This window comes from Myripristis murdjan, chromosome 3, assembly GCF_902150065.1.
Source record: "Myripristis murdjan chromosome 3, fMyrMur1.1, whole genome shotgun sequence".
NCBI classification, from domain to species: domain Eukaryota; kingdom Metazoa; phylum Chordata; class Actinopteri; order Holocentriformes; family Holocentridae; genus Myripristis; species Myripristis murdjan.
In genome coordinates this window covers 16,161,511-16,186,850 of record NC_043982.1, presented here as the reverse complement: position 1 = coordinate 16,186,850, position 25,340 = coordinate 16,161,511, and the positions used below count along the sequence as shown (strand labels likewise).

Below are 25,340 nucleotides of genomic sequence, written 5' to 3'. Positions count from 1 at the left end.
CTTCAAGTCAGGCTGGATTGTTGTTAACACATTACCTCAATGCAAGGCCACAAGAATAAACTAATGACAATATGTAATGCCGTGGCACAAGACAGAAAGCATGTGCTGATGATATTCAGTGAGATTTTCAAGGTTCTTGTCAGGGCAAACTTCATACCCTAACAACGCACATTCCTGTCACATGCACCACCTTGTGGTCAAGCGGTACAACCAGAGGACAAACTGTCGGACTTGGTGGCCTCTCAGGGTTACTGTGTGAAATACGTTTGTGTGCTCTATGTGTTTGGAAGTACTTCCTTCCTGTGGCCCCAAACTCAGCCAGTGCCGCTCAAGAGTCTGGACCAACTTGCCTGCTGTGGTCCTGAAGTGTACATTTATGAAGATTTTGTAATTTTGTTGCAAACTGCTTTGGTTTTTAATCAGGGCTGGCTGAAATCTAAAAACAATAAAATAAACTACAATAAAATAAACCTTAGACATATGAATCAGCAAGTGTGGTGTTATCCAAAATAAAGTGGGAAAAGCAGGAATATTTTTTTTCCCTGTGCAGAACAGAGTTATTATAGTTTTGTATTTTTCCATTAGTTTTCATTTTTTTATTTTCATTTTTTCTTTTATTATTAAATTCAGTTTAGTTTCAGTTAGTTTCCACAGTGGGTTTGTTCATTTCAGTTTAGTTTTTACTGTGTAATGTTTAGTTTTTGTTATGATTAGTTTCAGTATTAGTTTTAGTTTGTTTTAAATGATTTATTATTTGTATTATTAATCTCAATAAGCATCAGCACCGAATCCTCCTCATGTTTGTTCTGTTATTAAATTTGACTAAACTGGCAAAGACTAAAATTAAAGACATTCTCTGTATATTTTTATTTTATTCTAGTTAGTTTTATAAGTACATAATATTGTTTCTGTTACTTTACTTTTTTTTTTCTAAAGTCTAGTCAAGTCTAGTTATCTAAAGCGCCCCCCCGCCCCCCTCCACACACACACACACACACACACACACACACACACACACAAATAGTTTTAGTTTTTAGGCTAGTTTTAGTGAACTATAATAACCTTGGTGCAGAATGAAACAAAAAAATCTCTCTGTCTGTCTGTCAAGACAGATTTTGAACAAGGGATAACCGGTAAAATAGGATTATGAAGCTGATTAGCATTGTCTGCACTATTAGCACTATTAGGCCGTCTGATAATTGACCAGTAAATTACTGTGTGGAGGTGCATGAGTCGTGGAAGTGTAGACACATGTGTTTGTCATAAATGGAATAATGGATGGGGGTCCAGAGTCACCTCCTGTGCAAAGGGCTCATAATTCCTATCCACACCACTGCAGGCTGTCCAGAGATCTGTCGGCCCCATTCATTTCCCATGGCCTGCATGCTTTCACTTTTGGCTGGCTACTAGATGTTTGGATACCTGCACAGGAAACAAGGAAATAAAAATAGCTACTCCTCTTGCTACCTCACCTCTACCATCTCACCTGTTTTAGTGTATCTAATTATAACAAAAAAATGTTCAAAATGTCCATAATAACAGTCACTTATCAGTTTATATAGCTCAGGCACACAATCTATCATTATCTATCAACACCAAAATATACTAGGTTTCTGGTATCATGAAAAGCATCTGGTCATAGTTGATTTTACTGCCTTTGCTTTTTTATTAACACTATAAAAAACAGGATCAGGGGTTGGGGTGAGGGGTATGAGGGACATGCATTGGCTACCTGCAAAATAAATCCTCTTCATCAGACTCTTAATAAACAGCATGAGCTCAAACATCTCATATACACTGAATTTATACATCATCTATGTATGTATCAACACATGTAACAATGGCTAAATTTAAATACAGCATAAAACATCATCCTTAAAGCTGCTCCCCCCAGGCGAGCAGGTTTCAGTGTGCACACCCTACATTTGGACCTGAAAATATGGAGAAACACTGATTATTGGCTTAAGCAACTTAAAGGGGAGTGATGACACACCAGTTTTGTTGACACCTCAGTTGTTGTCCTTAAGACAGCACTTTGCTTACAGCAGCACAAACAAGATGTGTGACACCAGCTGTGACCTGGAGGGTGGCTGTTATTACTGAGCACTGAAGCCCATACTTCTCCATGTGCAGCTCTGTGCTCTGATCCATGGGACATAATGTTAGTGTGCTGTCTGCATATAGGAATTATATGCACACACACACGTTCCAATCAGATGCACGTGTGTAAATAAACACAGCTGTCACTATGGCATGAAATGTGCAACTGATGTGAATGAGTGTTGTGAGTGATCCTGAGTTTGACTCTCCGCGCTGGTTGTCGCAGCGCTTAATAAACAATGACTCAGACTGGTAGCCTTAGGGTGCAAGTTTTACCTAGCAGGAGCCCGCATCGTGAGGAGCCTTTAAGTTTGGGAGCTCCTGGAGTGAAACACTTCCTGAAATCACGGACGGGGCGGGATCTCCATCCTGATTTTCGCCTCCTCCAGTTTCTCCCTCCTCCGGGATAGTGATACGTGGCCGTTTGGGAAAGCCGTGGTGACCGCTAGGCAGCAAGCAGAGCGGTGCATGGAAGTCCTACTGTCCATGACCAGAGTCTGCAGCTGGGAGCCTGACGAAACTCAGCGGCGCAAGCCTGCCTTCACCTAACCTAGCTGGCCTGGATGGCAGGGACACACTGGTGCGAGGGCTGCCGAAAACACAAGGTTTTAAAAAATTACCGCATGAATATACTGTGTGATATCAGCAAGTTAGCAGGATTTTGCACCCCATGGCACCAACTTCGGCGGATGGTAGTTTGTAACACTAGCCGTTATTAGCTTTAGTGGTGGTGCGGCTGCCTGCGTGGTGGCTAATCTTAGCAAGCTTAGCCCAAAAGTGTCTGCATGGCTTAGACGGGTGTTAGCCAGCTAATGTTGGCTAACTTTTGTTTACAGAGCGGAGTGTGTGTGAGCTGGTGTGCAGTGTGTGTTACAGTTCCAAAGTAATGTTTGTCGAAACGTCAGTTAGGCGCAGTTAACAGTTATCGCTAACGTTTCGACTTCAAATTTTCATCGTATCTCAACTGTCTTGTTTTATTCAGCTAGCTAATCCCTGACATGTTTGAATATTAACGTGGTTTGTGCAAGTAACTTTAGCTGATTTATCGATGAATTTAGTTACTTATGCTACCGCTAGTTACCTTTAGGTGCAACTTTTCTGCAAAAACACTGAGGTGATGTTTTGCCGGTTGCCATGTAAGCAGGTTAACACTAATTTGTAATATAAAGTATATGTAAATGTCCATGGACAGCTGCTTGGTGATAGAGAAAGAAGGAAAATGTGGCTAGTGTGTGAGCCTGTTATCTCCTGACTCCTAAGTAAGTTATGCAGTGTTTCGCCCCTGACACGTACACACACTCAACATGTGTTCACAACACTGAGAAAATAGGCTACATAACGGCATCTCACTGATCAAAAACCCGACGTAAAGCAAGGATTTATTATTATTGTACTTATATATATATATTTTTTTTAATTAGGCTGTGTTTTAGATTATGCATACTTTGATTTGTTAATTCAGTGTCTTGCGTCTTGTTACAGTGTGGGTGTGTCTTTGGTGTGTATGTGTCTGTCTAGTTTGGTAGTGTACTGTAATGATGGATCCAGTTCATGGAAAATTGATTAATTGTTTCAATCATTTATAAAGCAAAAATACCAAATATTTTGCACATATATTAAGATTTTCTTGCTTTTCTTTTTTCCAAATCATTACAAGAGAATACTTTTGGGTTTTTTGGCAGCTGGTCAGACTAAGAAAGCAATTTTAAGACATCCCTTTAAGCCTTGTTAACCTATGACTGACAATTGTCCTTACTTTTATGTTTTACAGACCAAATAGTTAATTGTTAAATCAGGAGAGAAAGATGGGTAAGTGAAAATGTAAATAAGTAATCTAGTAAATAAAATAGTTAACCAGGAGATCTTTTTTTTTGTTTTGTTTTGTTGTTGTTGTTGTTATTATTATTATTATTATTATTATTATTATTATTATTATTTTGTTTTATTTTTGCGATATTTTAAGGATACAAGGAAGGAAGTTTATTGGTCATTATACAACATGTTGAATAATGAAATTAAAGCCATAAGTTATCATAAACTAACTACACCTAACTACAGCCTGTTTTTAAAGTAGATATTCATAATTCACAGGTGAGTGACAGCACCATTGACATTACAGCGGGGAGGAGGGAGACAGTGGCGGCCAGAGTTAGTTTGCCTGGTTGAATTAAGCAAGCTCTTTAAATATTACCACAGTTTGATCATGGTCCCTATCAAAGGGGTTGGAGACAGATGGGGGTTCCATCAGGCTTCATACTTGACCTGTTTATTACTTACAATGTATAAGTAATTAATAAGACTGAAGTAGCTTACTTAAAAGTTTATTCCTTTTACAGCATTGTCCTTCTTGGCTGCGAGTGCTTTTTGGACCGTGGGACGGATGAACGGAGGAGGCTGTGGGAGGCCCGGCTGGGCTTTAGCTGCACTGTTCATCAGTGTTACCCTGCTGGTAGTGACCTTCAGGGGTGCATCAAGCAGCCAAAAGATGACACAAACAGCTGTGGCTCATGCTACAGCCACCGCTGCAAGACCAGGCCCCAGCCTGACAGATGACCTCCTGAGCTTCCAGGCAGCAGTCGACTTCTTCTCCAGCGAACATGCTCATGTCTGGCTATTCTCACTCGTGGGATCTGTGGCAGTAGGCCTCAGTGGCATTTTCCCCCTCCTCGTCATTCCCATCGAAGCTGGAGCTGCTCTCAAAACAGAAGGTAAGTGTGATCAGGTTGAAGACTTCAAAAGCAAGCTACCTTGCAATCAACACAAAGCTACCAGGGAAAACCAAGAGTATCAGGCAGTGGAAACAAAGACCTCCGACCATGCCCACCTTTGGAACTGCCCTCAGATTGGTGTACTTAAGGTTAGGGTTAGGTTTCAAGGGGCCTTCCCTGAGCTTTGCAGGACGTTGTCTCCGCTGCCAGACTCTGCTCCCACAACAGCCTTTTCTGTTTCCTCTATACCAGTGGCAAAGCAGCAGCCAAGTTGATAAAATTAGAAGAGACCATCTTTTAACTGTAACGCCTACTTTCAAGCCCTTGTAACAAAAAGTGTGAAAAGGGATTTCCTTTTCCAGATCTAGTAGCATCACAAGGCAAAACATCAAGTAAACGCAGGGCTCCACTCCACTCCACTGTTGTGTGTTATCACCGGTGAGGAGCAGAGGCCACATTATGATGTTTCTTCCTTTCCCATCCCTAAATTGATATGGATGCCACTGTAAAGAGAGTCACTGTTCCATTTTTCAGTACCAAAGTCACAGGACATTTTTTTTCCTGGATCATCCTGTTGCACCTCATCCTGAAATCGCCTCTCTTTGAACCCTGAGAGGAAACATTCACTCTTACATACTTGAGTTTTCTCCACTTTCTTCATTCTCTCCACTGACAGTAACCTTGATGGTGCAGAATGCAACAAAGCCCACACAACATATTGCACTTTCAGCCTTTTATTTCTGAAATTTGTGTTTTTAACTAAAGCTAGTGGGATTTATTCTGCATGTAAAATGGTAGGCCACTTGACTTCTGTTTTCCTCTTCGTGGTGAAACATTACAGCTGCTCAGGTCAACTAAAAGCCTCTGGTTTCCAGAGTGACCCCACCCAGTGGCACGCAGAATTCCAGTTTGTATTTCTGGCTGTGGGTTTTTAAAGGCCTTCCTGACATGAGGTTAGGTTGGTTCTTACCAAGGGAAGTCATTAAAAAAAAAAGAATTACGGAGTGTCTGTGGAAGATTTGTATAATAATTATTGCCTACATTAGTAGGCAAAGTCAGAGACAATTTGTAGATTTGCGCGTATCCTCATTCATTTAATTTTGTCTGCCATGAATGGTGACACTGGGCTAATGAAAACACCATGGGTGCCGTCTCAAGTCAAAATGGGGAAAAAATAAACTGGCCTGCCATGTCTGCTCAGTGTTCTTTGTGCTCATATGAACCGAGCGTATGGCTGCACAGCCTTTTCATGAGAAATGTCACTAATTGTGAACCTTCTTGCTTAATTTGTTTTCATTTCCTCAGCTGGATGCCAGAGGCTGAAGCAGCTTTTGAGCTTTGCAATTGGTGGACTCCTAGGTGATGTTTTCCTTCACCTCCTTCCTGAGGCATGGGCCCTCTGTGGTTCTTCAGGTGGGTGACAACAATTCTCTTATGTAATTCATTTGATCCCCTCTTCTTTACTTAAAATATACCGGGGCATACAATACGTCCCACCAGTAAACTCTTCAGGGCATTGTCACATGCACCACAGGCCACACTAATGTCAACAATATTTAGAGCTTGTATTTTAATTTCAACTGTTGGCTGGGCTGGTGTTTAAAATAGTGAGAGACAGCATCTAGGTCTCATCAGTTTACGTTTTGGTTAACCAACTAATCATAGGTTAGATGGAACAGGATTGTTTTTATACACCAGCACCCTCATTAGGACCTTAATACCTCCATAACCTTATCAAGGAAACATATTTGTTCTTTTAAAGATTTTTTTTGCATCGTCCCTCTGTATTGGAATATTGGAACATTTTATCCATTTTTCAAATTGGGATTATTTTCATCTCGTGTTATTTCTACTTGTCCATTTATATTTCTACTTTGTCTCTGGAATACGGCTTGTGGAGGAGAGTGATATATAATACGTTTCATCGTGGCTACGTAACATTTTGTGCAGCAGGTTTTAGGTACTGGAAACAGCATTGGTAATTGCATTACTATGCACAAAGCCAGTACTATTGTGAGTTTTTTTTTTTTTTTTTAGATAGGTCATCACTTACCTACTCACTCAATCTTCTATACAATCTCTCTGCGGCCCCTCTAGCTGGTAAGCAAAACCACTACGTGACCCAGGGCCTGTGGGTAATTACTGGCCTGTTGTCCTTCTTGCTTCTGGAGAAGATGTTCCCAGACCAGGACAGTCATGAGGATCCTGTGCCAGCTCCAGGCCTGTGTTTTAACTCCACTGTAAGTTTCTCAGTTGAAATGATTTCTCTGTAATCTAACTCAAGTCTATAGGAGTCCATGGTGAGCCATTCAGGGTGGCTTCATGTACCAGGGAGACCTTGTCCTGAGAGGGTCACTGCACCAATCCCATGGGAGTCCATGAAATGTGCTTGAGTAAAGTGTTCGACCCAGGGACACAGCAAAGCTGGACTGTGCTACGAACAGTTCTCTTTGACCTTTTGAGTGTTTTGTCATACATTTATTTAGGGAGCTGACACATACAAACAGTGGTCGGTGTTGGCATGATTAATTGAAATGTAGCTTTTAAATGCAAAAGGAAGGGACCATTTCACAATTTAAATATATAGTAGGAGTATAGTAGGAGTCCTTGCAGTTAAAAGTGTACTATACAAGGATTTAATTGAATTAAGGACCTTTTAGTCACAGCTGACAAAAAAAAAAAAATGGAATAAACACATAATTTATCAGTAGCTACATTTCCCGAAACACTGGAATTAATATGCAAGTAAATAATTCAATGCTATAAAAAGTTTTCAATGCACCTTTTTAAGCAAATAATACACAGTGATGTGTCCCTACGTTGTCATCATCTGACTGTTGCTATGGGCAACCAGTTTGTTTGCTAGCTGCATGTGCTGCTAATATATTGACAGCTGTTCAATATGGAAGCGGAAAAATTAAATTGACTAAAATTGTGAATCATGAAGTTTGGGGAAAAAAATATATGGTTAGACCACCTGCTGTGCTGCCTCTAAACAAATGTTAAACCAGCTTGAGCGTAGTGTTTGTTCTTGCATGAATTTTCCCATATCACTGTCAGGGTTTCTCGCAGGAACTGTACTGCGTAGACCCTTTTAACAGCAGCCATTTTGACATAAAGTCCATGATACACACGTGCTAATAATTACATTAATAAAGTTTTGATTCCATTTAGGTCTAACAGAACCAGGGTCCGGGGGTTGTCCATAAATTGACTGGAACCTTAATTAAAATCATTAGTGACACCTGTGTTTACGCTATGATTTCATGTCAAAATGACTGCTGCGAAAATGGTCTATCAGTCCAGTTTGTAGTGGCTGATTGGCTTAAATATGTAAACAACAATGTGCACACTTTTGCTATTTGATATTTATGTCTTAAAGTCAAAGAAAACTAGTTTGCATTGTGTTTTGAAAAGCGAAATTCATATCAACTTATTTGTAGACTGACAGATATAACCGTATTGCAGGGAGTAAGACATTTAAGAAGTCGTTTTGCCATGGCAGGAAGGAAACAATTGGAAGTATTTTTTGCTAGTGGGGATAAACATGTTTTAGAATAGGTATGCTAATGTTATGACCTGAACATTAGCTTAAGTCGTATTGACTGATAATATGATGCTGTCAAGATAGTATGCCCCTGATGTGCTGGATATGGTTTTAGTCTAAATGAAAACCAATAAATCAGTAATAGCTTGGGGATTTTTGAGGATTTTACCATCATGGCACAGGAGTCTTTTGTCAGTTGCGTTTCACATGACTTCTCGCTATTTACTTTCTGATTTTTCAAAGAGTTACCTCAGGTTGCTATTTTGAGCTGCCAGTGTGCAAAGTTGCCTAGTGTAGTTTTAATATAGCAAAAAATAAGCCAGGAATTTGGTTTCCCAGTGTATTTGTCCAACCACCCAAACTGTAAAAATAAAAAAGCGAGAAAGACTGAATTGGAGCAACTTGGAAAGGAGAAGTTTCATCAAAACTACAAAAATATAACCTAAGGAGGAAGTGCCAATAGCATACAGTATAAAAGCTGAGACAAGTTTTTTTTTTTTTTTTTTTTTTTTGAAATTTAACAAGAAACAAAAGGGGAGGATGGAGTGTGAGTACTGTAAATTACACTTTTCTCTTTGTTGAAATGTGTATCTGCAAATTTCTGGAATTAATATTCACAACATTACTTTGCATTCATCTGCTTTCCAAATTCAGCAAATACATTTGGAAATCCTTAACCACATACAGTATATGCTAACTAGCACCATAGTCCTCATCTTTGCATTGTCAAGATTCAAATAATTGATGGACTGACTCCAGGTATTCCTCCTGCCTGAACAAATATTAGGTACTAAGGCTATTTGGCACTGTTAATACATACACACACACACACACACACACACACACACACACACACATAAACACACATACACAGACATGTCAGAACACACGTTCACGTTCCTCAGTCCTTCAGTATATTTAATGCAGACCTGTTTGGTCTTTTTGTGCCTGTTTCTGTCACTGGTATCAGTGGTGTCTGTTTTTTGGAAAAGCTACAGTTCAGTCAGCATAAAGCTGACTGGACTCTTGGCTCATACTGACTGTACAGTCTCAATACTGAGAGGAGTTTAAGATGCCTTTAGTCTAAAATAACTTTAATCAATATTAATCAAATGGCACATTGTAACCCTAATCCCTTTGAGATTACCGTTCTTTGGGGTTATTCATAGTAATTATTGCATACATTAATTATTGTGTTAATATGCAATGTAATATTTAACATATACAATATTATTAAGATATGCTTGTCACTGGAAGTCTTTGGTGCAATTCTCCTCTCAGGTTTGTGTTTTAGAAATTATACATGTACTAAGTGTAATTTTATCAAGTATTATTTAACCAGATTTGCAGGCTAGCTTCACAAGCAAAATGTCAGCACAGTTCTTCTTTCTTGGCAATACATTTCTGGGTATCCTTATAGATGTGCACATTGTCCAGCTGTCTTTGTTGTGCCAATGAGGTGGAAGATTGGCAGTCATGGCTGGACTCATCCAGTGTCGTGTCTATTTATAGATCTGGGATCACTCACCTCAGATGGAACAATAGACAAGGATAGAGACTTGTATGCGTCTCCGTTTGACTTCGTGTGACATACCAGGGTCTTTCATAACTTTAATCTGGATCAGAATGGTCTGGATAAGCAGATCCCACTTTTTCCAATGCAGGATCAAAATGATCTTTTGTCCTGTTTTTTAAAGCATTGTCAGATTGGATAGTGCTGATCCAGATACCACAGGATCTGGAGTTACAAATCTGGATTTGGAATGCTTTTAATGTACCCCTCTGTGTGGTCATCTGCTGGACAAGTAAGAGTTAATTTGCTAATGAAAGAGAAAGCTGAACTAAACACTTTTCACTGACAGTCCAGCCGTTGCAGCAGGCTGCAGAGTGGCAGGGCCTTAATCTTCGGTGATGTGGTAAAGTGTTTATTAGTTTAAAACAACATGCAGTAATTAAAAATAAGTTCTGTTTAGTTCAAATATATTGTGGAAATCTGTAGTGTTATAAAAAAGTTTCTGTGATTTCAGGTTTATTAACCCTGTATTCTTCAAGGTTTCAAAACATTTCTGTAACAATGTCCTTATAGAGATTGTTTTTGAAACAGAATAATAAAAGAAACGGAAACAGAAGCTGTTTCTGGCTACTCCAGAAAACCCAAAAATTTTTCCCTCTCCCCCACAGATGAAGTCATCATAAGGAGATAGCTGATAGGTTCCAAGATTGTTTCTGTAAAGGTGTGTGAAGCCATTTTGTCAATCCACCCTGAATCCTCTCTTCTACATGGCATCAAAATAATTCAGGTTTTTGGTGATAAATTTGTGCATATTTAATCCAACTGGATCACTTATATCCTGGAGGATAAATTCTGAGAAACTGGCCCCAATATATTAAGTTCGTAATATGAAAGGATTCAGTGGTTTAAATTTAACTCAGCCCTGATATTTTCTTTAGTTTACTGTACATGTAAACCACATACACCATACTTGTATGTGTGGAGACCAAGTTGATTCAGAATCTTTATGCAATCTGCAGTGTTCAGATCTTTCAGATTTTATCACTTGTTTATTTTAGGCCATAATTTGACTTCCAAATTAGTTAATGATCATAGCTCACCAGGCGTCATGCATTGTCAGTTTAGCTCCAGGCTGCTTTAGAGCAGAAGGACGTTAATAGTTCTGACAATTCATCACATTTTATTACTTCCCCATACTTCAATCACAGCAATGGAACAAACATTTCCTGACCACATCCAGAAGACAGCAGGCTATTTCCCACTTAATTTGACTATTTGTCTAAATGGAAACGCAAGTGGTTTCTGAACGACGGAACAAGGAAGTTGGCTCTTCCCAGAAAAGGAATGTAGCCTGAGGTGAATAGGTCTTTTTATTTTATATTCAAAATATGCAAAATGTACACTAGCTGGAATTTAAGGGTGTCCTCTGTCTGGAAAATACCGTGAAAACACAGGACTGCTTGTTTCTACAGTCATCAATTCTACAATAAGGGTGCCCTATTTAGCGACATCCTACTCATGCAATGCGATTGAGGAAAAATATGTATTAATGCACGTAGTTTGCAGCCACTTTTAAAACCTCAGACTACAATTAGTCATTCATTGAGTTGGAGCAAGGGGAAAAAAGACTGCACTCCAGCATAGCCACACACATGGGACAGTGCCTTTTTATTCAGGTAACAGTTACTACAGGTTGTTGAAGCAAATGAAAAATGTTTCATTGATGGGGGTCTACAGAACCTCATATTTTAGATGGTTTTTAACCACGGAGATCAAGAGGGGGCGTGGAAGAGACAGAGGAGAGCAAGATCTTGTGTCATGCTAAAAGTACAGCAAAAGAGAGAATGTCATATTACATTACAAGGAATAAAATCAACATTAAAGACTTCAGAAATGGTTTTGAACCTTAAAACACAGAGAAAAAACATGACTAAGATCACTATTCAGCATCAGTCATTACCCACATAGAGAAATCTTAGAGATCCTAAACTTATATATATAAATTGTATCCAACCGTAACTTGAATTAGACAGAGAAATTAGTGTTTTACAGTGTTGTAGAAAACAAACAAACAAACAAGGATAGTGGGTGATATTGGTGCCACAATTACAGGCCAAAGCAATATGGGACTTTATCACCCATGAGGGACAGCATGCTAATTTTTGTTTTGTTTGTTTTGTTTTTTTCATAGACAATGTCTAGTGCAGTTTTCAGTGGAAAGGCAGTGGAATCACTCAAGAATGGGCACCATGCTGAGTCCTGGAAATCCTCCAAGCCACAAATCAGCCTGCAGGAAGGATCAGAGAAAATCAAGGTATGTTGGAAAACAGAATATTTCAACTTTAACAAAGCGCAAACAAATGAAAAAGTATGAGCTCCACTGGGATGAATGCTCTGTTGGTTTATAATGTAGAATAACTTTCTATTTTCCTTTTTTATTTTTTTGCTAAAACAAAATAAACACAAACTTGTAATTCCTAGTAAGCTTGGACCTATTAGGCTCTATGAAACCATATACAGAGGACTAATTCAGCTTACTGATGACTTCAAACAGTGCACCCAATTCCCAACACATCACTGCTAGATTTTTTTCAAACAACACAAAGACACATATATCAGCTAAGGCCTGCAATATAGACCTGGAGCATGAACGCCCACTTCATTTTTGTGGCCTGGTTCCAAAAGTAAATTTACCATTCAGTTCTCTTAAAGACTTTTTGAAAAGGCAGTATTTCAAGAAGCGTGTCAGTGCCCTACGAGATGGCTCTTGACATATTTTCAGGGACCCTTCTCACCCCAGCCGTTATCTCTTTCAACTGCTGCCCCCAGGGAGACACTTCAGGACACTGAAAGCACGGATAACACATTAAAGAACAGTTTTTATGCCAGAGCCATATGAAGGACGAAAAATGACAAAACAGTAAATAAATGAATAAATAAATAAATACACATATAAATATATAAATGCATAAATAATTAAATTAATAAATATTTCTACATGTATTTATTTATTTATTTCTGTTTTTATTCATGCATTTATTTATTTATTTGTGTATTTCTACATTTATTTATTTATATATTTATTTATTTCTACATTTATTTATTTATTTATTTATTTATATATTTTTACATTTATTTATTTATACTTTTATTTATTTCTACATTTATTTATTTATTCCTACATTTATTTCTGTATTTCTACATTTCCACATTTATTTATTTCTGTATTTCTGTGTCGTATGTTAATGAGGTGGGCGGTTCTTACATTAGTCTTAAGCACGATTGGTCAACTGAGCGAATCAGACAAAAGCAAACGATTCATGCATGGATGAACGCGAAACTGGAGGTAGAAGGCATGGTAGTAGGTGGGTGCATGATTTACCACATCATTCACCAGTGACCATATATCACTGACGATGGCTCTCAAAATGCTTTCCATTGCGTATTACACAGTAGCTAGTAGGGCATTAACGTAAAGGTCGACCCGTCGAAAGTCGAAGAAACACACACACACACACACACACCCACACACAGACACACACACACGCCCGGTCGGCGCTTCACTACAGCCTCTTCACCGCCCGGTTGCCCGGCTGGCGCTCCGCTACAGCCTCCTCTTTTCCGGCAGACCAGATGCCTATACGCGTACTGCTGCCTCCACGGCTGAGTGTCGCATTACGTCAGAGAGTGGAATACGCCGAAACACGGGAACATGCCAAGTAACATGTAAAAGGAATATTCCAGTTGCCGCGGCGCAGTTACCTTAACTGGAATATTGACCCGAACCGGAATATGGTGTGCATGTAAACGTAGTCATTGATTGAAAAGTCGACGTGAAAAAGTCTGGCGTCGTTAATGTCCTAGTAGCTAGCTAGTCCACTACTTTCCACTACTACTGCCAGTCCAGACAGTAGTAGAAATAAAGTTGTAGTTGTAGAAATAAAGTTGTAGAAATAAATAAAAGTATAAATAAATAAATGTAAAAATAAATATATAAATACATAAATAAATAAATAAATAAATATATAAATAAATAAATGTAGAAATACACAAATAGATAAATAAATGCATGAATAAAAACAGAAATAAATAAATAAATACATGTAGAAATATTTATTAATTTAATTATTTATGCATTTATATATTTATATGTGTATTTATTTATTTATTCATTTATTTATTGTTTTGTCATTTTTCGTCCTTCATAGAGCCATAACTGCAGTAACCACAGCAAAACCTTGACCATCTTGTAAATATTCACTGTACAATACGATAGGAATCGTGCCATACCTGCAGAATGTGAATGTGTAGGGTGTGGAATGTTTTTTGTACTTCCTTTTTAGAGGCTGTTAAATTGCATAATTTTTTTTTTCTTGCACAGGACTGCGTTTCAATTTCACTGTTCTTGTACAGTGACAAAGACATTCTATCAATATTGATTCAGAACAAAGAAATATTCAAACAGTTTTAAAAAGGGATGTACACATTGTATTTTAACAGAGCAAAAAATACTGATTCCTAACCCTCACCCCTGCTGATACTCTCTCAAACCAAAAGCTTCTCTGTGGAGACTGTTACACACTCAGCACAGTTCCTACCAGCTCCCAACAGTTCCTAACAGCTCTCTGATAGATCTCTAGTAGATGAAGAATTGTGAGTAATGTAGTACCTCTGCATTAGCATCGGGAATACAGTTAGTCTCTTAAAAAAGTTGAAATCGGAGTTGAAACCCAATGTGCCAGCTCTGTCACTGTTACAGTCTGCTTTGGCAGGTGCCATTTTCCTAAACTCACAGTGTGCAGGCAGTGCATACCGTGTGAGAAAGTAAATGCAGTAACCATGTCACAACAAATGGCAAAACAATGCAAAATGTAAGTTGTACTAATGGGTGCAAACCCTGATGAGTATTTGGGGAGAACAAAGTAGAATCTACCCTGAATGCCTGCCATGCACATTTTAACAAACAAGAGCTGGACTTTCAGAGCTGGATCAAACTGATATCTAGGATATGCCCTACTTAGGAAATTGTCATACATGACTGGGCCTGTTTTTCAAAATCCAAGGGGTCACTGCAAATGCATTTCAGCCCTAGGAACTGGGCGAAAAGCAGGCTCCTTTTCAGTGATGTAGGGTGAAAGCTGGAGGCATGCAGAGTACCCTAAATTGCAAACCCACTGATGAAAAAAATGAAAAGAAAAAAAAAAAAAACTCAATACACATCCTCTTACTGATATAGCACATCTGTTACCCTCTTTTAGTGAGAGTGAATGCAGAGCACAAAAGAACAACCCCCACCACAACACACATGCACACACATGTTCTCCAGCACACACAGCCAGGCTCATATCACCTGTGCAGCACAGTGTTAGTAAAGAGTTTAGTGTTAGCAGTCTAACATGCTAACACACATTCAGACTCTTGACTGCCCATACTTGTTTAGGCAGTTTATAATAACTTTATCATAGTAAACTAACCACATCCATGGGGCTTAAAATCAGCTTTTACAATCATTATTCAGGCTTGCAACATGTGCTGTGTTGCCTCCCTTAGCCAAACTGATAGCCAGTGATTGCTACTGTTTTCTCTTTCACTCTCATCCTACTTTTTGCTGTTATGAGCAGAGCATTACAACTTGTAGCATATATATATGTCTTAAAATGTGTTTGCCTTTGTTTTTTGTGGCTGTTGCCTCACCTTGGATTACCTGACATTCGTAACCTTATTTGTTAACCAAGCTAAAAATTTAGATTTCAGCATCACTTTTGACAGCCCCCAGAGAAGAGGAGGGGGTGAACCTATTGCTTTCAGTCAAAGGTGGTTATCTCAGGAAAGTACTGTCCATTGAATTTGTGAACACTGGGCATGTCTGTGATCTTGTTCAAAATGTGTTGTATCTGCATTGCATTATGGTCTATTCATTAGTATTTCTGTCTCTTGAGAAAGTAGTTTTTCTTAGAATGATTGTAATTTGAACTTGAATTCCAGGTTCCTCTAGAAGGACACAGAGGAGGATAAATTTACAGCCTGATCAAATGGTCTCAACCTACAAAGCTGGAAGCAGCTAACCACATGGCCAAAATTATTCAAAAACTAGCATTAGGACAGGTGTTACATAAAATTTGAAACTTGTTGTTTCATGTTAGCTTATCAAGTTCCAGCATTGCTTCTGAAGCGGGAATGAGCTAAGAGGAATTTCATGATTTTAGTTCCTTTAATAGTAATTTGTGTAAGAACTGTATTGTGCTTCATTTATTGCAGACGAGTGGATACCTAAACCTACTTGCCAACTGCATCGACAATTTCACTCATGGATTGGCTGTAGCAGGAAGTTTCCTGGTTAGCAAAAAGGTAAGGTTTTGCGACATAAACCTCATCGCCAAGGCTAAAAATGTTTTTCTCATCTTGATCACACCTCTCGGTAGTCAGTAATGGTTTGGAAGACAAAGGCTCATTTCACCAACTCTCGCTGTATAGCAGTGACAGCAGCATGCTAACAGTGCATTGACTACAGGGTATCCGCGGGGTCTTGAAAAGTATTAAAAGGTGATAAATCAATTTTGGGAAAATTAAGACCCTTAAAAAGTATTAAAAAGTCTTATCACCACTTTATAAAGTCTTAAATTTTGAAAGTATTTTTTCTGAATTAGCTGTCCAAGAGTTTGAGTCCCAAAAACATCGTAAAAGTGTGTGAATTTATTCATTTTTATTAAAAAACAAAGATGAACAGGTACATAAAAAACTAGGCTATTGTGGTTGCATTCCTAAATTGTCTCTGAGAGCGCCAGAGCGAGCGGGCGGGTGGAAATTCAGTGGTCTATAGTCACAAACTAAAACTGTTAAGTTAAAAATAGGGATGATCCGATCCACTGGATCGGTATCGGGTCCGATCCAGGCCAAAATGACTGGATCGGGTATCGGATTTTTTTTATTAGAACCCGTCCAATCCGATCCATAAGCCCAAGCTACCTCGTATATCCTCAACTTCACTTTGCACGACATGCCGTAACACAGACAAGCTGTCGCCATGGTTGCCATGTGCCTGTGTTTTCGTCACGTGAGCAGAAGCCTGCAGAGCTGTAGTCATGTCCTCCGTTAACGGAGGACAAAAGTGCAACGTTTGTAATATGAGTGTCTCAAGGGGTGGTAGCAAAACCGGACGTTTTAACACAATGAATTTAATAAAGCATCTGAAGAAGCATCATGGAAAGGAGTACGAAGACTTTTTACAGGCGAGTGCAAAGAAAAGCGAACCGTTTTTGTTTTGGTGCAGCAAATCTTGGGTCCGTTTCCCAAAGCAGGTTTAGTGAAAACTCTGAGTCTGTTAACCCTGAAATGAGGGAAACTCTGAGTTTTCCGTTTGACAAAGGGAGGTAACTCAAAGCAGAGAAAGAGGGGTAACTCTAGCCTGTTTCACAGAGGGAGGCAACCTAAGCTCTCGGTCAGTTACCGCAGTAACAGACTCTATGAAACTAACCTCGTCGGGACCAGGTTTTTCTCATGAAACCTCGAGTTTCTCTCTGTGACCGCCCTCTTTCACGGTATTTAACTTCGAACATTCAGTCAGCAGGCGAGTTTTGGCGTGGCGTATTAGTTCTGCCGTCTGTTTTTTTTTTTTTTTTTTTATGATTAAAAAAAAAAAAATCAGTCAGTAGGCCTTTATTAGAAGTCCACTAGTAGTTAGATGGCGTCTTTTTTCACGAACATGACATGTCCTTTCGACAAAGATCCCGTGGATGAAGGTGCAGTGTTACTGCGCACAGAATTAAATATTCGTCGGGAGATGGTTATCAGACCGCGCATAGATGTTTTAGCATTTCCAGACAATTATCTTTTTGAGCGTTACCGTTCCACGTCACCTAAATGAAATAAATTAATAGGCCAGCAGTAATTCAAGCAGTTTTCCCCTGTAATATTATAGATTGCAACGGACTACATTTAAACTTACGCATTGACCCGAGCAGCAATGTTCTCCCACGCCGTCTCCCTCTCCTTTGCCGCTGCAGCGGTGTTGCAATTAAAAAAAAAAAAAAAAAACATGTTCTAACTCGCTGTATGAATGCAGTAAGATTTCCAATTCAACTGGGGTGAAAAACGCAGCCCGACGCTTCCCCGTTGCCATGGTGACTCATCTTATAGCTGTGGTGCACGCGCTTCACTCCAAGTGAAACTACTCTGGGTTGATAAAACTAACTCAAATGCAAAATTTGCACCAAGTTGTACTTTTATTTTATTTCTAACATTTGAATGGTGCAGCTGGGTCTGTTGTGTTTACAAATGCTGTTAAAAGCGATGTGAGCTTTAAGTTTAAGCCACAGCAGTTACACATGACTTCAGTTGTTGTCACATATTTTCCTTCTTTCTTTAGGGGACCAGAATAGTTGTTGTACAGTGAATGTGGTGTTTTTAGATGTCAGTATCAAGCAAATTACATCCACGTATTATTAACAACTTTTAGAGTGACAAAACGAATCGGATCGGTATAGGCCGATCCTCAAGGCTGCAGTATCGGTATCGGATGTGAAAAAGTGGTATCGAGCCATCCCTAGTTAAAAATATCACTGATGTAAATGGTTACAGCTTGAAGTGGCGGTGAGGTATTAAAAAATATTTAGAAGGTCTTGAAAAAGTCTTAAAAAGGTATTAAAATTAACTTCAAGATTCCTGCATATACCCTGGACTATAATGTTTTAGCTGAGTGGAGCCAAAACACAGGTAACTGTTTTGTCCAGGTGAGGAAGCTGGTGGTTCATCTCCAGTTCAGAGTTCTGTTTTTCCGTGGATGTTCACCTTCCTACTTCATTTTTGGGGCGCACCCCTTGTGTGACCTTGGGGATTATGCTGGGGAGTACAAATGATGATACCCGGGAAGACTGCTAGAGCACCAGAAGAGGCTGCAGGTGGCATGTGACCAGGCTCAGAGCCAAGGTGGGAAGGGCAGCAGAGGCTCAGACGCAACATGTAGGGCCAACAGTGAAGTTGGTCTATGTGGGAGACCATCATTGCACGAGAGTAGGGTCTGTGGCTTTCCACTCGTCACTCGATGTTACATGTTGATTGAACCCACACAAACCTGAAGATTCTATGGCACTTGCTGATGACTGTTGTAGAGGAATATTAATTGTTCCAAGTTTTGGTTGTGTGGCCTAAGACGATGAGCAGGAGGGAGAGCTGAACAAGTGCTAGGATGGCAGTCTGGACAGCTGAAGAAGGGCAGCTATGAGGTGGAGGAACTGAGAACAGCGGATGACAAACCTGGAATGAACAGCTGTCTATCAGAGGTGAAAAGACAGATGACAGGTGGTGCTAGGAGGGGTGGCGGTCTTAAAACCTAGAAACAAAGCCAAGAGGAAGAGGAGAACTCGTCTTTTGTGTCCTTCTCAGGTCAAGTCAGCTGACATCCATTCCAGCACATTCAGTCCAACAAGGTCAGCTGTCCAATGGCAAGGGTAGAGTGGGCCTGCCCTCACTGAGGCATCACAGCTTGAACATGCTTTTACAGTTGTCTTTGGGAGTTATTAGCTGGTCTTGGAGCTAGGCCAGTGAAGGCCCAGTGCTTAGTCTCATCATTGGGAGGCAGGTGGTCTGTCTGGGTTAGGAACTTGGTGGCTCATTTCCGTGTCAGATGTTATTTGTGTTTTCCCACAGTATCAACCAATTAATCAATCACTCAATCAGATTTTATTTGTATAGCACATTTCATACAATGGATGTAACTCAAAGTGCTTTGCACAGAATAATCAAAAATGGAAGGAATCTCTGTATGTCTGGCTGTCTGTCAATTATCTTGACAACAGTTCGCCCTTAACACTTTGTGGGTGTATTGCTGAAGACCTGGCTGCAGTGTCGTGTGAAGTTCTTTGGATGAGCGGTTCTCCAGAAAGATGCAAGCAGCAACACCAAAGGCTAAGCAGTCGGCCCATTCTTCATGTTTTGAATGGGCACTGTACTAGTAAGAACAATGTTTCTAAAATAATAAAAATAAAATAACAAATAATTAAGGAGAAATTAAAACAAATTTGAATCAGATTAAAAGCTTAAAACCAAGATAATAGTAATCAGAATGTCTAATTGACAAAAAAAAACAAAAAAAAAAACAAAAAAAAAAAACATTAAAGGCAGGTTTTTGCTGGGCTTTGAAGCAGCTTACTGATGTTGTGTGCTTGATATTTATTGGTAAAGTGTTCCACAGTTTGGGGGCAGTGGGTGCCCTTTTCTTTTATCAGACCAGCAGATCAGCTTCAGCAGACTGTGCTTTGAATGTACTGTTTGCCCACTGACACATATCACTTTCATTGTGAGACACTGGCATTAGTGGTGTCAGTGATACATGGTCAGTGCTGCGTCGTGCTTTTCAGGCACTGTTTGCCGATCGTTTTAACAGATGCATTACATTTACCACATGGGCATTGAAAGTAGAGTTGTAGCGCTGTTGTGCTTTGTGAGTGTGTATACTACAGGGATTATTCTCCGTAATCGCTGTTTTAATGAATTAGTTCAATAGTTTGCTGCTGTTATTTTAGGAATACATTGCCACATTGCTGTCGTCTATAATTCTATAATTTCATTGGTTGGCAGTTAGAATGTGGGATATTTTGAGGGCTAACAGTTATTTGTATCTGATTTTTTTTTCTTTTTCTTTTCCTAAAGAATTGTGTGTACCACTGCTTTAGCCATATCAGTCAAAGCTACTTTTATAGACCACGTCTGATTTGAACTGCCTTTGGTACTATAATTGATTGTGTACCATAATGCACTTTACAATTTGCATCCTCAATCAAAAGTAATTTAGTAACAGGGCGGTATAATATCCATAGAGGAGAACTAAAACATTAAATGAAAGCTAAGGATGAAAATTAGGTAACCTGGGAATTTGCACAGATTATACCTCCCTTGTGACTATTGTATTTGGCACAGCATGCAGACCTCCTGGCAGGGTACAAGATTTGCCGTATCAGCATTCTTATAGCCATAAATAGGTACAACCTGCTGGTCATCTCATAGCATGATAATATAACATGGGAACAACCAATTTTAGGTTAAAACATATTATTCTTGTTTTTTTTTAATATTAGGAACTTGTTTGAAGAGGTACATCTTTAATTGCAAAAACATGGAATTGTGTTCTGTAAGTTACTATTGAAGCAGTGGGAAGGAGAGTCCAGCTGGAGAGGCATAAGGCTAACAGCATGAACTATGGCTCAGCGAGCCAGAAAGGAAGTTGACTCAAACATACATATACACGACTCCCACTTGCTATTTTCTGTTTACAGCCATTATCTGTCACAATGTGATCTTGCCCCTGCTGAATACTTAGAACAAATGCTGTATGAACACAATGTAGACATTAAATTTATGCTGTGATTAACTAGTAAGAGAGCCTGCCAGTACAGGGAGCCGGTGGGCTGGGACATGTGTGATATGCTACATTAATAGTTTTTATTACCCAGCTTTATTAAATATTTAATTCAGATTGGCTAATGAACATACTTACTGTAACATCTAATCTTTGCTCTCTGCAGTCAAGAAGCTCAGATGATTCCTCCCTCTCTTTGGGAGAGATGGAGGCGGAGGCATGTGACAGAAGTTCTGGTCATAAATAAACCCAGAACGTAGCACTTACATGGAACCTAATTAGGAATGTACGAAACTGTACCCAGTTTTGTACATTCCTTATTAGCTTTTGACATCTTGTGACAGACAGCTGAAAATGCAAACACACACGCAGAGCCTGGCTGTTATAGTGATGCTTCTCCTGTGTGCCCGAGAAACCTTCATGTCAGGGTTTGCTAGGACTTTCTACAAGAAGTGTGCTAGTTAGTGATGAGCAGCTTGATTCAAAAAATGTTTATTCTCCGGTTTTGGTTGTAACTATGGCACACACAGTTGCTGGAACTTTTTTTTTTTTTTTTTTTGAGATCTTTGGCTGAGTTGCAGTAGGGTTAATAAGTAAATGTTTTATAGTATATCTTTCATTATATTGATAGGACTTTACTAAATTCCATTCCACTTAGAAAACATACAATTCATCCTTTGACTTTGCTGTTCCAGTCAGAAAGTTCCTGGGCTACTTTCGGCCATGAGAATGCACCTTGCATTAACACATGCAATTAATCACCAGCAGCCCTGTCTCCATAGCTGTAGCCCTCCACTTTGTCAGTATCACCCTGTCAGAAACTATTTCAAAATAAACATGCTTAAACATACTAAACATCATAATAACATTCAGATTACATAGACAAGGAAAATGTATGTTTCTACTTTCAAATTTCACTTCAGGCTGTCGGTAAAACTTCTGATTTCAACTTTGAAAGTAATAGGTCATTCTCATGTGGAATCATCAAATCAGGGCTCTTTTAAAATATAATGTAAAATTCATATAGAGAAAAGTTCAGACTACAATTTTCACAGGAAAATCAGGCAGATACACAGAATACTCAGAATATATGTATCCTTTAAAAAGTATGGGACCATTCTGATGCATGATTTCAAAACAACCAACCAACCAAAAAAGACAAGAACTTTAACATGTTTTTGTTGGAGTTTGTTGTGGTAACATGCATGTCATAATTGCCTGAAGTACTGTGCTTTACAAAAAGCATTTTCCATGAAGACCCAAGCTACCTGTCCTCACCAGATGAGACAATACAATACTTATGAGGCTGTTCTTGCAGGTTGGGTTCCTCACCACCTTTGCCATCCTGCTCCACGAGATCCCTCATGAGGTGAGAATAGGGAATTGTACTGTAAGTGCCCATAATGATTATATACCATGTGTAAAGTTATTCGCCTAATTATTTCAAGTTCAATGATTAGAGATATTTTGTTGAACTACCAAGGGCCCATTAGATCTCACCATCTTTTGTTGGTTGTGGTGTTTGGCCCTTACCATGTTGTGGTAAATCTTGTGGTCTGCAGGTGGGAGACTTTGCCATTCTACTGCGGGCTGGGTTTGACCGCTGGAGCGCTGCATGTATGCAGCTGTCCACAGCGCTTGTCGGGGTCCTGGGAGCTTGCTTTGCCCTGTGCACTCAGTCACCAAAAGGCACAGGTGAGATGGGACCTTCACACAGCAGGAGTCAGACACAGAAACCTGCTACTCCCTCTTTGAGTCATATTATTGTAAAGTGGAGAATATTTGATAATCGGTCATTTAAGTCTTTCCTTTCTGGTCTAGAAAATGCAACTGCGTGGATATTACCCTTCACCTCTGGAGGCTTTCTGTACATAGCCTTGGTGAACGTGGTGCCTGACCTGCTCGAGGAGTCCAGTTTTAGGTATGTTGGTTATTTTTCATGCTAACATTCTTGCTCCTATATCGTTTGGTCCATAACTGAAGCATACGTAACCGTGCTGTTAGTAGTAGAACTGAATCTGATTTAGCTTGGTTGTATGAAAACATAACATAATGCATTCTGTGTTATGCACAGAGCAGATGGTGTGTTTCTGGGATTTCCCTGAGTTTGTTTTACCTTCATTTTTTCCCAGGCACTCCCTGCTGCAGATCCTGCTCATCTGTTGCGGTGTAGCTGTCATGGCTCTCCTGTCTGCCATTGTGGGCTGACCATTGAGGAAACGGCCTCCCACCCTGCAGAACAAAACACACTATCACTTAGCACCGGAGAGACATGCTGTTCTCTGCCAACCCTTTTCTTCTTGTACCTCGAGATCATGGAAACCCAAGCTCCGTCATGATAAGAAATGACACCTCTCTGACACTACCGTCAGCACCATCACGACAGCATCATCAAAAGCAAAAAGATCAGACAACAAGAGCAGCACTTTAGGAGATGGCTGAAAGGAAGATGTGCTTGGTCTGCTGATAACAAATGAGTGTGGACACTTAAAAATGTGCCAAACTTAAGCAAGGGAATTAAGAGTGCTTATATTTGTTACCAAATTGTCGAACATTGTTGACCAGACAATCGTGTTGTTTTGCACAAACAGAGGTACATGTGCTGTACCTGCTCAACAAAACAGGTATCATTAGACCTCCATACACTCCTTTAAAATGTACTGAGCTTCTTGTTTTAGATTCTGTTTAAACATATTATGTTGTTTCTGTTGTGCATCTTTTGGTTTTGTTTTGCTGCAGTATATTTATTGAAAAAGAATTAGACAAGCAGCATAACCTTATTAGTTATGGTTTGCATCACTCCACTACTTTACCTTGTGGCAAAACAAGTGCCAAGAAATTTGGATAGTCTGTTACACAAGTGTCTGCTGCACACCAAAGCACATTTTCCTGTTTGTATTTTCCACTTACAGTACGATTTAAATAACAGTTATGCCATTTCTGCACAACTCAGTGCTCATTAGAATAAGCTCTGCTTAAATCAACAAATGGATAAATTGAAAAAAAAAAAAAAAAAAATCTAATAATATCACATACTTTGCTACCAGCAATTGTAATGTAAATCTAGTGCTAAATTTTTAATATATAAAGTGCAATGTTTGGTTTGGATTATATTTAAGGCATCCTGCTTTATGTATCTCCTGACATATCTTCATTAATACTATCTGTAAGCAGCCCCGGTGTAACTGTGATATTCTCAAGTTGTATTGAGATCAGGGAATGACTTCCAGCTTAGTTTGTATTTTGACTTCATCTTGTCTTCAAAACCTATCGTAGTTTACTATATGCAGTAGACTTGTAAGCAGTTCTGTGTATGATGATCTGTCTGTAGAATGATGATGATGAAAATAATAACAACCACTCTTCTTTAGAAAGGAAAACCATTCAGTATGATGTATAATTATGGATGGTGGTCCGCTTGGTATAAGGTGAACAAAATAAACCCTACATTTCAAGTATGAAGAAAAAAGGAATAACGCCTACAGTGTTTTTTTCCACATTTTTGATGGCATTTTGAGAATAATTAGCTAGTCCCATGGTTTTAGTAGTAGGTCCACAGATAAGGGAGTGCCACTGGGTGAAAGGATCAGCATACCTTCTTATTGATTGGTACATGGGTCTGTAAGCTGTTGAGGCAGCCTACTGTCTTGTGTTGCCCCTGCTGCACAAACTCTGCACCATGAGCGTATTTTTACCTTTGCCTGTAATGTCATATGGCAGTCAAAGGATGGGGGATATTGATTGTGTGTTCACACTTGTCTAATTTCAACACAGTCTGTTTGGCAAGATTCTGTTGCCATAACGACTCCCCCATGGGTTGCCTTCCTTAGTCATCAGCCTTGCAAGCAGCCTATTGTCTGTGGGAGCCTTCCTCAGAGTCACAGCACAGAATGACAACAAATCACTACAATGCACACTAGAGGGGAAAAGTCAGTTTTTAGTTATGGTTATAGTACAGCAAAACCTGCAAATGACACAGGGACCAGATTTCAATGCGATGGACAGATTTAGTGCATAGAAGACAATGCTATTGATAATCAACTGAGGTGCAGAGAGGGCTTCAGAATGTGTAATGGATTGAGATGTCTCTGTTGAGGGTTTCTGGCATGTGAAAGGTCA

General features: G+C 39.4%; 1 protein-coding gene across 3 annotated transcripts; it reads left to right on the top strand.

Annotated features, from left to right (window-relative positions):
- The first annotated feature begins 1,997 nt into the window (after positions 1-1,997).
- Positions 1,998-24,697, top strand: slc39a13 (solute carrier family 39 member 13). 3 transcript variants are annotated; one of them, XM_030081287.1, is made up of 11 exons: positions 1,998-2,705; positions 3,872-3,909; positions 4,437-4,808; positions 6,114-6,221; positions 6,906-7,048; positions 12,060-12,182; positions 16,127-16,216; positions 22,540-22,590; positions 22,784-22,916; positions 23,043-23,142; positions 23,354-24,697. In XM_030081287.1, the coding sequence occupies exons 2-11, from the start codon at positions 3,906-3,908 to the stop codon at positions 23,427-23,429; spliced, it is 1,200 nt and encodes a 399-aa protein (XP_029937147.1). In that variant the 5' UTR covers positions 1,998-2,705; positions 3,872-3,905; the 3' UTR covers positions 23,430-24,697. The 3 variants fall into 3 exon arrangements, with proteins under 3 accessions (XP_029937147.1, XP_029937162.1, XP_029937154.1); XM_030081302.1 differs by lacking the exon at positions 3,872-3,909 and having other exon boundaries at positions 2,000-2,680; XM_030081294.1 differs by lacking the exon at positions 3,872-3,909 and having other exon boundaries at positions 2,001-2,705.
- Positions 24,698-25,340: the final 643 nt, after the last annotated feature.